Source organism: Sminthopsis crassicaudata, chromosome 5 (assembly GCF_048593235.1).
Source record: "Sminthopsis crassicaudata isolate SCR6 chromosome 5, ASM4859323v1, whole genome shotgun sequence".
Taxonomy (NCBI): domain Eukaryota; kingdom Metazoa; phylum Chordata; class Mammalia; order Dasyuromorphia; family Dasyuridae; genus Sminthopsis; species Sminthopsis crassicaudata.
The window spans coordinates 104518536-104531979 of NC_133621.1; the positions used below are offsets into that span (position 1 = coordinate 104518536).

General features: G+C 35.2%; 1 protein-coding gene across 1 annotated transcript in view; it reads left to right on the plus strand.

Annotated features, from left to right (window-relative positions):
• Nucleotides 1–13444, plus strand: part of CREB3L2 (cAMP responsive element binding protein 3 like 2) — a 157640-nt gene that overhangs the window by 80707 nt on the left and 63489 nt on the right. Inside the window, exon 2 of the mRNA XM_074267816.1 lies at nucleotides 8300–8516. Coding sequence (XP_074123917.1) covers nucleotides 8300–8516 — 217 coding nt within the window. The remainder of the gene's footprint in view (nucleotides 1–8299; nucleotides 8517–13444) is intronic.

Sequence of the window (13444 nt, forward strand, 5' to 3'; positions counted from 1 at the left end):
TTCCATGACTGAATTAGTTTAAGACATTGTTCAGTGTCTTCTAAATTGTCCCTCTTTTATTCTCCAGGGAAATTGGATAATCTTTTCATCTGATCTTTTGGATTTTTCATCTTTCTTTGTATTTTCTTTTGTTATTATTATTATTATTATTATTTTCTATCCATTTGGTCACAAGATAAAAAAAGATTCTTTTGTGGAATGAGTCCCAAATCTACCCTTCAACTGTAAGTTGAATATGTTCTCTTCCTACATATTTAATTCAGCAGCTCCCCTTGATTCTGCTCACAGAAATATCCTGCTTTAACTTCTAGCCAAGTTAGAAAAGCTTGAAGTACAATCTAGTGACGGACTTTTGACTGAGAACTAATCTAAATCTGAAAATATTTGCAAGCAGCTTTGTTGTTTTGCCCAAAGCAGTTTAAACAAAGGCATTGAGGAATTGGAGAGGGAATACTTACACCAATAGTATTCAATCTGGCAAATATTAAGCATCTACTGCATACAGAGCAAATTCTAGATGCTATAGGCTTCTTTTAGTTTAGATTGCTGCTGTCATGGAGCTTATAGTCTAATAAAGGGAAAACACAAACCCAGATAGCTACAATATCATAATATAATTAAAGAGAAATAATATACTCCTATGTGAAGTCCTAGGAGACAAAAAGATCAAGGATGGATGAACAAGAAAGACTCAATAAAACAGGTAATATTGATTTGGGTTTTAAAGAATGTGTAGGAATTCAGTAGGTAAAGCTTGGGAAGGGAAAATTTTGCAGGCATCAAAAATTTACAAAGGGTGAAAAATTTAGAATGTGTTCAAGAGGACCGAGAATAGTTTTGTAGGAATGATTGGAAAAAAGAAAGTAGCTTTAAATGCCTAGCAATGTTGTTTGATCTTGACTCAGTAGACAATAATAACCAGTTTTGAGTAGAGAAATCATATGACTAGCTTGACATGTATTATTGGTACCAATTATTGGAATAGCAGCATGAATGACACTAAAAATAATCTTACTCCCTTTGACTCATACATACAATTCTAAGAGAAATAGATCTGATTATTGGATATCTTTTACCTTAGGGGTGGGGACAGAAGATGGGGTTGATGGGAGGCAGTAAAAGAATAAATCTAACTCAAACACACCTCCAGCATTCAGGGAAAAAAAGCGAGGTCTCAAATTATTCGCCAATAAAACAAACAAAATTTGCCATAAGAGACCCGTTACTTTCCTCTGTCACTGACTCTAGTATCATTTCTAAATATGTTGTTACATATGTATGTAGAGATCTAGGTACTTAGAAAAGGAAAAGAAGAAATTGAAAATATATGTTTTCCATTTTATGTCTTTCCTGTCTCTAACTGCCAGGATAAGATGATAGAGGAAGCACATAATTGGTTGTTTTAGGTGGGATTATCAGGGACTACTGAGAGGTCCGAGTTAGGGTAAGTGTGGGAGTAAAAAGACATAAATTGCATCAAGATTTAATATTGAACTTGCTATTTATCTTGGAATGAGAGGTGATGTTAAAGAGGGAAGTTGTCCTGTTGACATCCTTGAAAATGCTTGAATATCTGGTTCACCCCAATAAAATGACAGTGTTCGATTCTGGACAGCTAGTTATAGCTGTCTAAGACAACTTAGTCTTTTCTAGAGTAATATGTGGAAAGCTAGGCTGGGACCAGATTGTGAAGACCTTTAAATGCCAAGCAGGGAGTATTTAATTGTGCCCTAAGGATAAGAATCATTGGAGTGGAAAAATGACATGTTCAGCCAGTGCTTGAAGAAAATCTCTTTGGCCAAGAAAGTTAGTAGGTCTTAGGAATTAGTGAGAAAGAAGTTAGAAGAAGAACAGCAAATGATAGTGATTAATGACTTCCTTCAAAGCAGTACTAAGGCAGCTGTTGGTTAACATGTCTGGGGGCATGTCTGTGAAAGAGAGCTTCCTAAGATTTTTTCAACCCTGGTGGTGATTCATGTAGAGAAAGATGATACCATCAGGAGGAACTTGAAAAACATTAAGGATTATGAATTCATGGTGATGTTTTCATGATGATAATTTTCTAAAAGAAGACAATTTGAAATAGTTAAGTAGGTTAAGGAATTGATTTTGGCTAAAAAGATGGTGCTTGAGAAAGGAATTTGGGTTTTGGATTACAATTTAAAATAAGGGAAGAGAAGTTCTGGGCAAAGATCGACAAGAACCAGCAAAAACATATTTGCCTAGAGTCTTGCAAAGTCTGATCAGGAGGATTTTTGTCTGAAGGTGGTAGTGGGAAGAGGAGAATGAAAATTTACCACTACCGCATAGATCTTCCAAATCCAGGACCATAGAGAATAAGGTTCTCAGGGAGAGAGAGGTAAAATGTTTTGCTCAAGGCTACCTAGCTAATTATTGGCAGAGCCAGAACTAAACCTAGTCTCTTGGACTCTGTCCAGTGTTTATTCCTCTAGATTATAAAGCCACTGCTGTCCTGTGGATGATGTGATAAACTTTCAAAATTCTAAACTATTGCTCTAAGGTTCATTTTTTTTTTTAAGTTTCATACTTAATTGGTGGATATTTGAGATTTTGTAAAGTTTTTCAGGTAACCTGGAAGAGAAAAAGATCTGAATTTTTAAACTGTGAAGTAGTTGAAGGAATTTTCAAATAGCCTAAAAGAAAAGCTCAGTATCAATTGTATGAAGTAGATGAGAAAAATCTTTGAGGATGTCATTTACCATAGTGCTGAAAGATTGTTGGAACATAGAACCTTCTATTGAAAGTATTGATACACTGTCTGGAAAAATGTTGTCTTTTCAGGCCAGACTGGGTTTCTTGGAAACATAATTTAGCAAACCAAAAATCATGGATTTAGAGCTTAAAAGTCCTTACTTTAGGGTCATCTAATGTGATTTTCTCATCCTGCAAGTGGGGAATCATGAAGAAAGGTAACAAAAGAGAGGAGTAGAAAAGTCAGGGAAGACAGTATCCAATAGAAGCCAAGAATAAATAAGTTGTTGATGTACAAAATATATTAGAATTTGGGTCCAAGTAACATAACCTACAAATCTTTTTTTTTTTTTAATAGCTTTTTATTTACAAGATATATTCATGGGTAATTTTTTCAGCATTGACCCTTGCAAAACTTTCCGTTTCAACTTTTCCCCTCCTTTCCCCCACCCTCCCCCAGATGGCAGGTAGACCAAGACATATAACTTATAAATCTTAATGTAGGGAGACAAATTTGACTTTAAAATTGTCTGAACATTAATGGGGTGGAATCCATGATTGGAATAAAGGAATGGCATAGGTCAAAGAGCAGGGGAGCTGCATTGTATTTCAAGAAGATAGACTCATGTGAGAAAGCCAGGGACCTGGGTGGAGAAAGATGCTGGAAAGCATATTTATTTGAGTAAAGATGGGTAGAAAAAGAAATGGAAATGATTGCCATAGATGTATACTATAGACCAGCTGGAGAAGGAATTAGATCCAGAATCTGAGGACCCAAATCACAAGTTTGGCATGAGGTCTTGTTTAGGGGCACTTCAGATATTCAGATGTTTGCTGAAATTCTTTGCCAAAAAACTACAGTAAGCTTACTGACTTATCATACTGTCTACTTTTTAAAAGATGAAAGAAGTGATAAAAGGGACTGCTATTCTGAGCTAGATTTTGAGCAACAAGGACTAGTTGTTGAAATAGTATGATGTTAAGTTGTGGGCAAGTGGCCAATCTATTATAGAGTCCACAATATAGAAGGTGAACACAAATAACCAGAATCTCAGATTCAGTCTAGATCTGGAGAGAGTAGGTTTCAAAGCATTCAGGAAAAGGATAGATAAGAGTCAATGGCCTAATATTCTGCAGAGAAAGTCAAATCCAGAGAGAAGAGAAACTCCTTAGACTGAGGGTTTTTTTGTTTGTTTGTTTTGCTGAGGCAATTGTGGTTAACTGACTTGCCCAGGGTCACACAGCTAGGAAGTGTTAAGCATCTGGGCCATTATTTGAACTCAGATCCTCCTGACTTCAGGGCTGGTGCTCTATCCACTGCATCAACTAGCTGCCCCTCCTAGACATAAACATAAATTATTCCAGATGATAAAAAGGGGGGTTCTCTAGGGAAATGAAGGCCAATTTAAGAGAGTGGTGCATATAGTCTTATAAGACTAAAAAGTCAGGAACTTTTAAAGATCATAAACATCAACAGAGCATTATTTAAGAAACAAACAAAACAACCTTTTTTTTTTTTTTTTTTTTTTTTAAAGCAAGAGAAGGATTAGCACTGCCATTTAGGGTATATGGAATTAAGATAATTGGTGAGTAGACTGAGCTAGTCAACTTTTTTGGTTTTCTTTTCCAAGGAAAATGACCTTTGGATTGGGAAAGATGGTTTAGGGTGTGGAAAGCTACTATCTCTGAGGCAATAAGACAGCATTTAATTGCTCTTAATTTCAAGCCTCGAGTTCAACATACTCACTATATTCTACGATGCTGAAAAAACCCAGCAAGTATGATTTTGGAGCTGTGATTGATGATTTTTGAAATATTTAGAGAATGAGAAGGATGTCATGGGATTAGAAGAATACAAATATTCTGATTTCTTTAAAAATGGTGAAGGGAAAGGACAGAATCTCCAAACTATAATCCAGAGAGTCTAATTTGTGTTCCTGATGAAGTTCTAGAACATATATTTAAAAAAAGAATGGTTCAGGAGCATTTAGAAAGAGAAACATTGAACACTCAAAGCTAGCAAAAATTTCAACAAGGACAAATTATGTCAGACCAAGTGTATTTCTTTGATAGGGTAGTTAAACTGATAGGTCAGAGGGAATATTGCAGGCATAATATAATTCAATTTCAGTAGTTATCCTAGATATCTTTGTGGAGAAGATAAATATAGGCTAGATGATAGGTGAATTCAAAACTGATTTCATGGATAGAGTCAAAGGGTAATTGTTGTAAAAGAGAAAAATCTGATGGAATACCTCAGGGATTTGTTGTCTCTGTGCTTTTCAGTATTTTTTCCCCCAGTTATTTTGATCAAGCTATATTTGTCAGGTTTTCAAATAATATGTATTTGGGAAGAATAGATAACACATCTTGATTACAAAATTAGTATTTTAAAAGTTTCTGCTAGTCACAGTTATAAACCAAATTGAATAAGAGGAAGTTTAATATGGATAAATATAAATTATCCATGCATTAACAATTGATTTCACAAATATGGGAGTAGAGAGAGATGTGACTAGATAAGAGATTCTATGAGAAAGACTGTGAGATCATAGATGATTTTTCTTGATAGTTGTCAAATTTCCCTTTGCTGGAGATTTTCAAGTAAAGATGACAGAAAGGGATCTTGTTGAGATATAGTCTAGAATAAATGATATCTAAGGTCCCTTCCAATGCCTAGATTCTTTTGATTATCAGGAGTAGAAGGAGCACTGAGTTCTCTGACTGTAGGCTTCTTCTTCTATTATAAATGATTATATAATCATGCATTTAATTATTAATTTAATAATTTTTAAACAATAATTATCTAATAACTTAGGGGTCATAGTGGATCAAACAAAGGGTCAATCTTAAACTGAGTGAAGGTGGCTTTTTTGGCCAGGATGTGCAAGAAGTAGGTGTTTTTTGGTTTGTTTTTTTGTTGTTGTTTTGGAAGGCAGTTGGGGTTATATGACTTGCCTTGGGTCACACAGGTGGTAAGTGTTAAGCATCTGAGGCAAGTTTTAACTCAGTCCTCTTCACTTCAGGATCAATACTTACTGGGCTGCTCTCAGTACTTTTTTTTTTTTTTTTTTTAACAGTTCTTTTAAGTGCCATCTTAGGGAAAAAAAAAAAAAAAACTCACTGTAGAATGACCATAGAAATGGATGTATTGGAGGAACTGCTTTCCCTATGTGGAATGAGTGGTTCCAAATCTTTTATCTCCATACTTCTAGACTATTCACACTAGAAGGGATCTTAGAAATTATCAAGCCTAACCCTTTTATTTGCTCGATAATGAAACTGGAAACTATTGCTTAAGATTGTTATTGGCAAAGAAACCCAGAACCCCGAGTCCAGTGACCTTTCTTCTATAATTTAAAGCCTTTGCTATCCCAAGGGTGATGTGACAAAAGCCCAAAAATTCCACATTTTTCCTCCAGTGCATTTTTTTTTTTAAATGGAGTTTCTCAGATAGCTGATGTACTTGGAGACCTTGTGAAAGATATAAAAAGGGTCAGAATTATGAAGTGGTTGAGGGTATTTTTATGTAGGTTAGAGAAGCTTGCAGTGTTAAAGGCAGGGAAATGTTCTGAGGACATTATTTCCATGGTGCTGATAGATATATGGTGAAGAACTTTTCATTCAAAATGTCCACTTGTTATGTGGAACTGTAATGCTGGAGATACTGAGGCAGGATATAGAGAACAATTTAGTATTTTATTTGAAAGGGAAAGATTTCCTGGGACCAAATGCATCCATGGTTTGATCCCAGGGCTAAAAGAGACTATCGTCTCTAAGAATCCAGCAGTGAATGTCAGATACAAAATTCTTTTATAGAGTAATAAGAACGATGACATTAATGGAAGGAGGTACTGGAGAGGCTCCTGATATTCTCAAGATGTTTAAGATATAAGACCTTTATCCTATCAAATTTTAAGAGGGAATGGTTATAACCTGAGGCAGAGTAACTGAGTAGGAGGAAACTGGGTCAGGGCATTAAAAGAGGACTGTGACACAACAGAAGAAGATTGGAAGATTCTTGGAAGACTAATTTATGAAACCACAAATCATAGAATTCTAGCTATAAAGGACTTTAGATATCATCTAGACTGATTCTCATCTTATCTTAAAAATGAGGAATCTAGAAAGGATAGCTCCAGGTCACATAAGGGAAGAAGTGGTAGAGTTAGGATTTAAGCCCTAGGTTCCCTGATTCCCAGTCCAGTATTTCATCCATGGCACCAAATTGCCTCTGTTACAGCATGCAGAGAATTTTGAAAAGATGGGAGGAACTAGTACTTATTTTTCATAATTTTGAAAAGATGGGAGGAACTAGTACTTATTTTTCATATTGTACTGATTGTGCTTCTGGTAATTAATGTAGCAAAGATGATTTTCTATGTGTTATTTTAATTTTTTTAATTGAATGCTTTTTAAAAATTTAATGTAACATTAAACAATCACACTGAGTAAGCAACTATTGACAGTTTAATTAGGAGAAATAAAGTATGAAGTAACTCTTTTTTTTTTTTTTTTTTTTTTTTTAACCACTCCCATTAAGTACCTTACACTCTGGATACTTTAATTACTCTCATTCAATTTTCCTCTTAAATCTTCATCAGATGTATGTGATCTGTTCTTTTGGCTCTACTTTTGCCATTTTGGATTATTTCATTAAAATCTTTCCAGACTTTTTTATTGGTCTTAACAGCATTAAAGGACTTGATAATATTAATGTACCACAATTATTTATTTACCATCTCCCCTATTTTTAGATATTTAGGTTATTTCTAACTTTTTACAATTACTATTAGCTATTTTGTTTAAAAAAAAATAAATAAAGTTTTAGTTAGGATAGTTTAGGTTATAATTCTTAAATTACTTCTTGGAGGTTTTTCTCCTGGTCAGTTGTTTTTTCTATGAAATCTTTTACATTTTTTCTTTTGACTGATTATTTCTTAACATCTCATGAAGTCGTTAGTTTCTGTTGGTCAATTCTAATTTTCAAGGAATTATTTTCTTGTTTGGTCCCAGAGTATAAATAGCAAGTCTGAGCTATGACTAGGAATTTTAGTGCCTGGGAAAAATTCAGTAGAGGAGAAAGAGCTCAGACTTTGGGATATAAGACCCTTTAAGGTATACTTGGAGCACTGCTGTGGGTTGGAGGAAAAAAGAGATCCTAAGATGGCTTCTCTGGGCAGAAAAAGGGGAAGGAGGAGGACATACTAATTGATGAAAGTTCACTTGGAGTTTAGGAAAATCTTCACTGGCACTTTTCAGTGTTATCACTAATCCTGGATATCTCTCACAAAAGGTGTAACATAGGGAGTCTTGCCTGTGTCTTTGACCCCTTACTCTTCTTGAGGAAGATACAAAGATAGAGCAAGCAAGGGTACAGTAAGGGGTCTTGGGAGAAGGGTGTTATGGCAGCTGTTCTCAGAGGGTAGCCTCTGAGCTAGTAGGTTAGAATACTGGTACAGTGGGGAATTACATACCTTTGATGTTACTGACTTGAGACAAAGCTTCACTGATCCATTCTAACTGTGCTTCTGCATGAAGTCATAGATTTATGAGAAACTGAGTTCTAATACCCTGTGTTTTACAGCATTTCACAGAGCTTCTGGATGAGTTTTCCCAGAATGTCCTGGGCCAGCTTTTGAATGACCCCTTCCTCTCAGAGAAGAATGAGATGATGGAAGTAGAGACATCTCCAGCCTCCCCTGCTCCTCTCATCCAGGCAGAACACAGCTACTCTCTGTGTGGGGATTCCCGGCCTCAGTCCCCACTCACTCACATTTCTAATGAAGATACCTTCAATGAAGGTAAGAGAAAAACAACATAAAGCTGGTTTGGTTGGAAATACCTCGAGTACGGTGGGTTTGGGGGATAGTAGTGATGAGCTGGACTTTCTTATTGGCTGCAGATCTTTTTTGGGGGGAGATTTTTGAGAGCAGGGACTGTGTGTATCTGTATTTGTAGATATTCTTACAGCACCTACCCATTATATGTGAAATGTCAGAGCTAGATTCTCCCATACACATACCAAGCATGGACCTAGAAGCCCCTATGGTACAAGGATCTCTAAAATAAAGCTGCCATGAGGTCCCTCTTCTCTTTATCTTTAATAGTCTAGGGGGGGACCCCAGTTTTGTGGCATAAGAAGCAAAATGGCAGCAACTTTCTCTGCCTGACTCCTAATCCTGGTTCCCACTCCCTCTAAGAAGAGAAGATCTGAGATTAGGAGGAATGATAACTCCTGATATTACAGTATTTAAAAGAAAAAAAAAATGTACTGCAATCCTCACTAGTGTCAGCTCTATGGGGGGAAGAGGGGAATAGCAAGGGAACACAGAAATAAATAGCCTATTCCCTTAGCTCCATCCAGTACTCCTGGGAATTTCTAGGAAGCTTCTAAGAATATTTAGCTGATCCTCCAGGCTAGTTTGTGTAATAAGCTGGGGAGAAGAGAGAAAAAGAAGGGCTATTTCAAAGGGTTTTGTGCCTAGGACCCCCAAGTCAGGATCTTAAATTCATTATTTAAAAAAAAAATCATCATTACAAGAATCTATTGGATATAGAAGCCTTTTTTTTGAAGGACCATATACATTGTATTTTTAAGGGTCTTGTTTACCTTATGTATCACCATTACCTTGCACATAGTTTCCCCTCATATTTGTATGGACTGGGCTGCACTCCAGCACATGCCTGGCTAGCTAGTTGTTCAGGCTTTCCTGGCAACCCAAAGATATATGACACATTGACTGATTTCCTCAAGTTGAAACCTTGTGCCTTTCCAATTCTTTTTTTGAATTTCCTTCCTATACTTGCCATATCCCTACAACTGCTTAGATATCCTGTTCTCTGCTGTTCCTGGTATTCCATCTAGCAACATAGTATGGATGGTTGGAAGAAAAAACTTCCTAACAATTAGAAATTGTTCAAAAATGTAAATATGGTCAATTTCTCTTTATTAGAAGTCTTCATGTGAAAGATAGATAACATTTTGGAGGATAGTGGAGGCAAAACTAACTTTAAATCCTGGCTCTGTCACTTAATAATTGTATGTCCTTGAGCAAAATCACTTCCTCATTCTGGGACCCAGTGTAAAAAAGAAGGATATGGTTGGATTTAATGACAATAACTCCAATAGAGTGCTTTCGAGTTTGCTAAGTACTTTTCTTCACAATGACCCTGTGAGATAAATAGTACAAATATTGTTATCCCTCATGAACTGCTCATGGTACTAATGAGTATCTACTAAATTTCTACCCTGATGACATCATAGATTTTAAGCATTATTTATGAATATAATACACGTACATACATAAAAATCTTATTTTTTTTATTGCATTGTTAATCTCTCTGAGGATGGGAAGGAGCGTGTCTTTTAATTTCTTTCCCCCATCATATAATGTAGTATGATACTAGGCATGAATGAATATGTTGACCTCAATAAACATATTGAGGAATTGGATGGAGGGGGGTGAAGGGTATCAGCTAGATAACAGAATGGATAGAACACTGGGTCTGTGGTCACCAAGAGCTGGGCTCAAATTCAGCTTACAATCCTATCTGTGTGACTTTGCATTAGTCACTTAATTTTTCTGCCGTAGTTTGCTCATCTGAAAAATGGGGATAATAATACCTGCCTTCTAGGATGATTGTGTGACTCAAAATGAAATGATTATTATCAAGTGCCTAGGCACATGGGCATTTAATAAATAAATAAAATAAATTTAATAAATGCCCCTCACCTCATCCATCCAATTTCTTAATATGTTTATTGAAGTCAACATATTCATTCATGTCCAGTAACATATTACATCATATGATGGGGAAAAGAAATTAAAATACGTGCTTCCTTCCCATCCTCAAAGAGGTTAACAATGCAATAAAAAAAATAAGATTTTTTTTAATGTATGTATGTGTATTATATTCACAAATAATGCTTAAGATCTATGATGTCATCAGGTAGAAATTTAGTACTGATACTCATTAGGTAAGTTATCATGAGCAGCTCACGGGGGATATTTATTTATCTCATAGGGTCATTGTGAAAAAAGTACTTCATCGTTGCTATCCTATATTTTAAGTATCATAGGTAATTCCTAGGAAGATTAATGATTTAATTCAATGAATATTTATTAACTTCCTATACAAGGTTCCCTGATAAATATGAGAAGTAAAAGAAGAAGAAAATGACATTGTTCCAATCTTTAAAGTGTTTACATTTTGTTGGAATTTAGTTAAGTTGCTAGTTAGCGCTCAGGTTCAGGGGGACAAAACTTTAAAACTTCTTCCAAGTTCTTATTTTCTTTTTCTCTGGGTCTATTGTGTGTTGTAGGTCTGCTAAATCTAAATGCTATATGTTATTGCCCAAGGAAATGCAATCAATCTATTCCAGTAAGAAGTGTGTGTGTGTGGGGGGGGGGTCCATGTGCACACTTGCGGGGGCGCATTTAATCTTATCAGGACTCAGCTGATTCTCTTACAGGAAACATCTCACATCATCTGTCCAAAAGCACATTCTGTTCAGTTGTTCCAAGTGGGTGTCCTCTTCCTCTTAGGAGTGAAGTGTTAAGGTGCAACAGATTGTATTGATTATTTGTAAAAAACAGATGCAACATGTCAAATATTTATAAAATTTACCCCAGATCTAAAAAGAAAACAAAGGCAGATCTTGAATCTGATATTAATGGAAACTGCTGGGGATTGTAATAATATTTACACCAAAACCTCATGGGTTTCTTGTGAGCAAAGCATTTGGCAAACCCTTAAAAGCATCATTAAGTTTGAATTGTTGTTATTATCACTTTCTCTAACCCATTTCTCCCCAGAATCCCATATCCTCTATATCTAGAATAATAATCAGCCTTTTACTTCCATATAAGTATGCCTACTTGTAGGAATCAAGAGAATAAATAAGACATAAAGAGAAGCACTAGGAATGTATTAAGTATTTGAAAGAGGTCAAATACTATCACATGTTGGTGTTCCGATTCACTTCCTTATAAAGATCGTGAAAAATGCCTCCTCTTTCTCATCTCTTACATCTAGAACTAGTAAGCAGGCTTTCAGTATTATAGTACTTGACTGCCTCCACTAGAACTTAGGAATTCAGATCTGAATGGTATATTTGGACCTGAATCAGTTGGAAGAAATGAGTTCTCTGCATTCAAGAACTTATTGATTTTTTTTTTTTTTTGAGGGTGGGTGGGTTGTTATGTCTTCCTTGTATTCCAACCATCTTTTTCTCATCCTATAACATCCTAATCAAACCACAGTGAATCATTCTTAATGTGAAAGTCTGAAATGAAGGTGGTAGCACCTTCTTTTGGGGTAAATCAACAGCAGCATTAGAATAATAATCATCAAGACTTCTCTTTTTAGCTAGAATGAACTGGCGTGCACATGGGTGAATATTTGAAGTATACTGGACAATATGTCCCATCACAAACCTGCTGGTGAATTGTATGTTTTGATTTTGAAGATAAAAATAAGCATGAAGAAATGAGGAATGTAGGTCTTAGCAAGGTTAAACACACATCCACACATCCTCCTAATTTTCACTTTCTTAGAAATTATTTCTTCTCTATTTTCTATCCCCTATATTCCTTATGCCCATTAGCCCCCCTACCCAACATTTTCACCCCCAAGCTTCATTTCAGATCTAAACTAAACTAAAAGATTTAAGATCTACAATTTCATCAGGGTAGAAATTTAGTACAGATACTCATTAAGTAGGTTATCATGAGCAGCTCATGGGGGATATTTATCTCACAGGGTCATTGTGAAAAAAGTACCTAGTGTGTACCAATTTGTTTGAAGTTTACTTCAGTTTTGACTTTTACTCACTTATGATTTATTTAATCAAAAAATTATAGTCTATTCACATTTACTCAATTAACAATTTTAAGTTCTAAAATAATACCTTGAACAGGTTACTTTTTCATTCTCGGCCTCATTTCAGAAAATAAATTGTTTGGTCTAGATGGCCTCTAAAGTTCTCTCCATTTCTAAATTGTATTTATTTACATTATATGATTATATATTACATATTTATATTATGTGGTATTCCTGGGTCTTAAATAATTTTTAAAATTTTAAAAATTATTTGACCTAAAAAGCCTTTCTTATTAAAGTACCAATAAACTTAAATATATAAGGAAAAATAGTTCTGATAATAGTAACATTGTAATGTTTTGAAAAGTTGGGGGGCAGCAGAGAACTAGGATTCAAATCTGACATTTGCTAGCTTTTGTGACTATGAGTGAGCAGTTTACATTCTCAGGTCTTACTTTCTTTTTCTTTAATTTTACTTATAGTACTTACCTTCATTCAATTCAGTGAGCTTTGATTAAATCCCCACTATGTGTACTTAATGTTAAAGGCACCATGTTGGGTGTTTGGTTTACAAAGATAAAAATGGGATAGTTTGTGTCTTCCAGGGGTTCTACTTTGTAAGGTAAGACCTAAAGAAGATGATATCTGTATAGTGCTTTTTAATTCTTACAATTCTATAGAAATGTTGACTATGCTGATAACCATGAGTGTGATACTTTACAATTTACAAAGAATGTTAGCATATACGATGTCCCAAAAGTCTTAGTGCAGCTTAAAGCTAGTAAAGCTTAGCAATCACATGTATATTTTTCATTTTGTCTTTTCAATTGTTCTGTGAGGTAGGTAGGACTGATGTTATTATTCCTCATTTTATAAATGGGCAAGTTGAGTTTCAGTTTAAAACTAG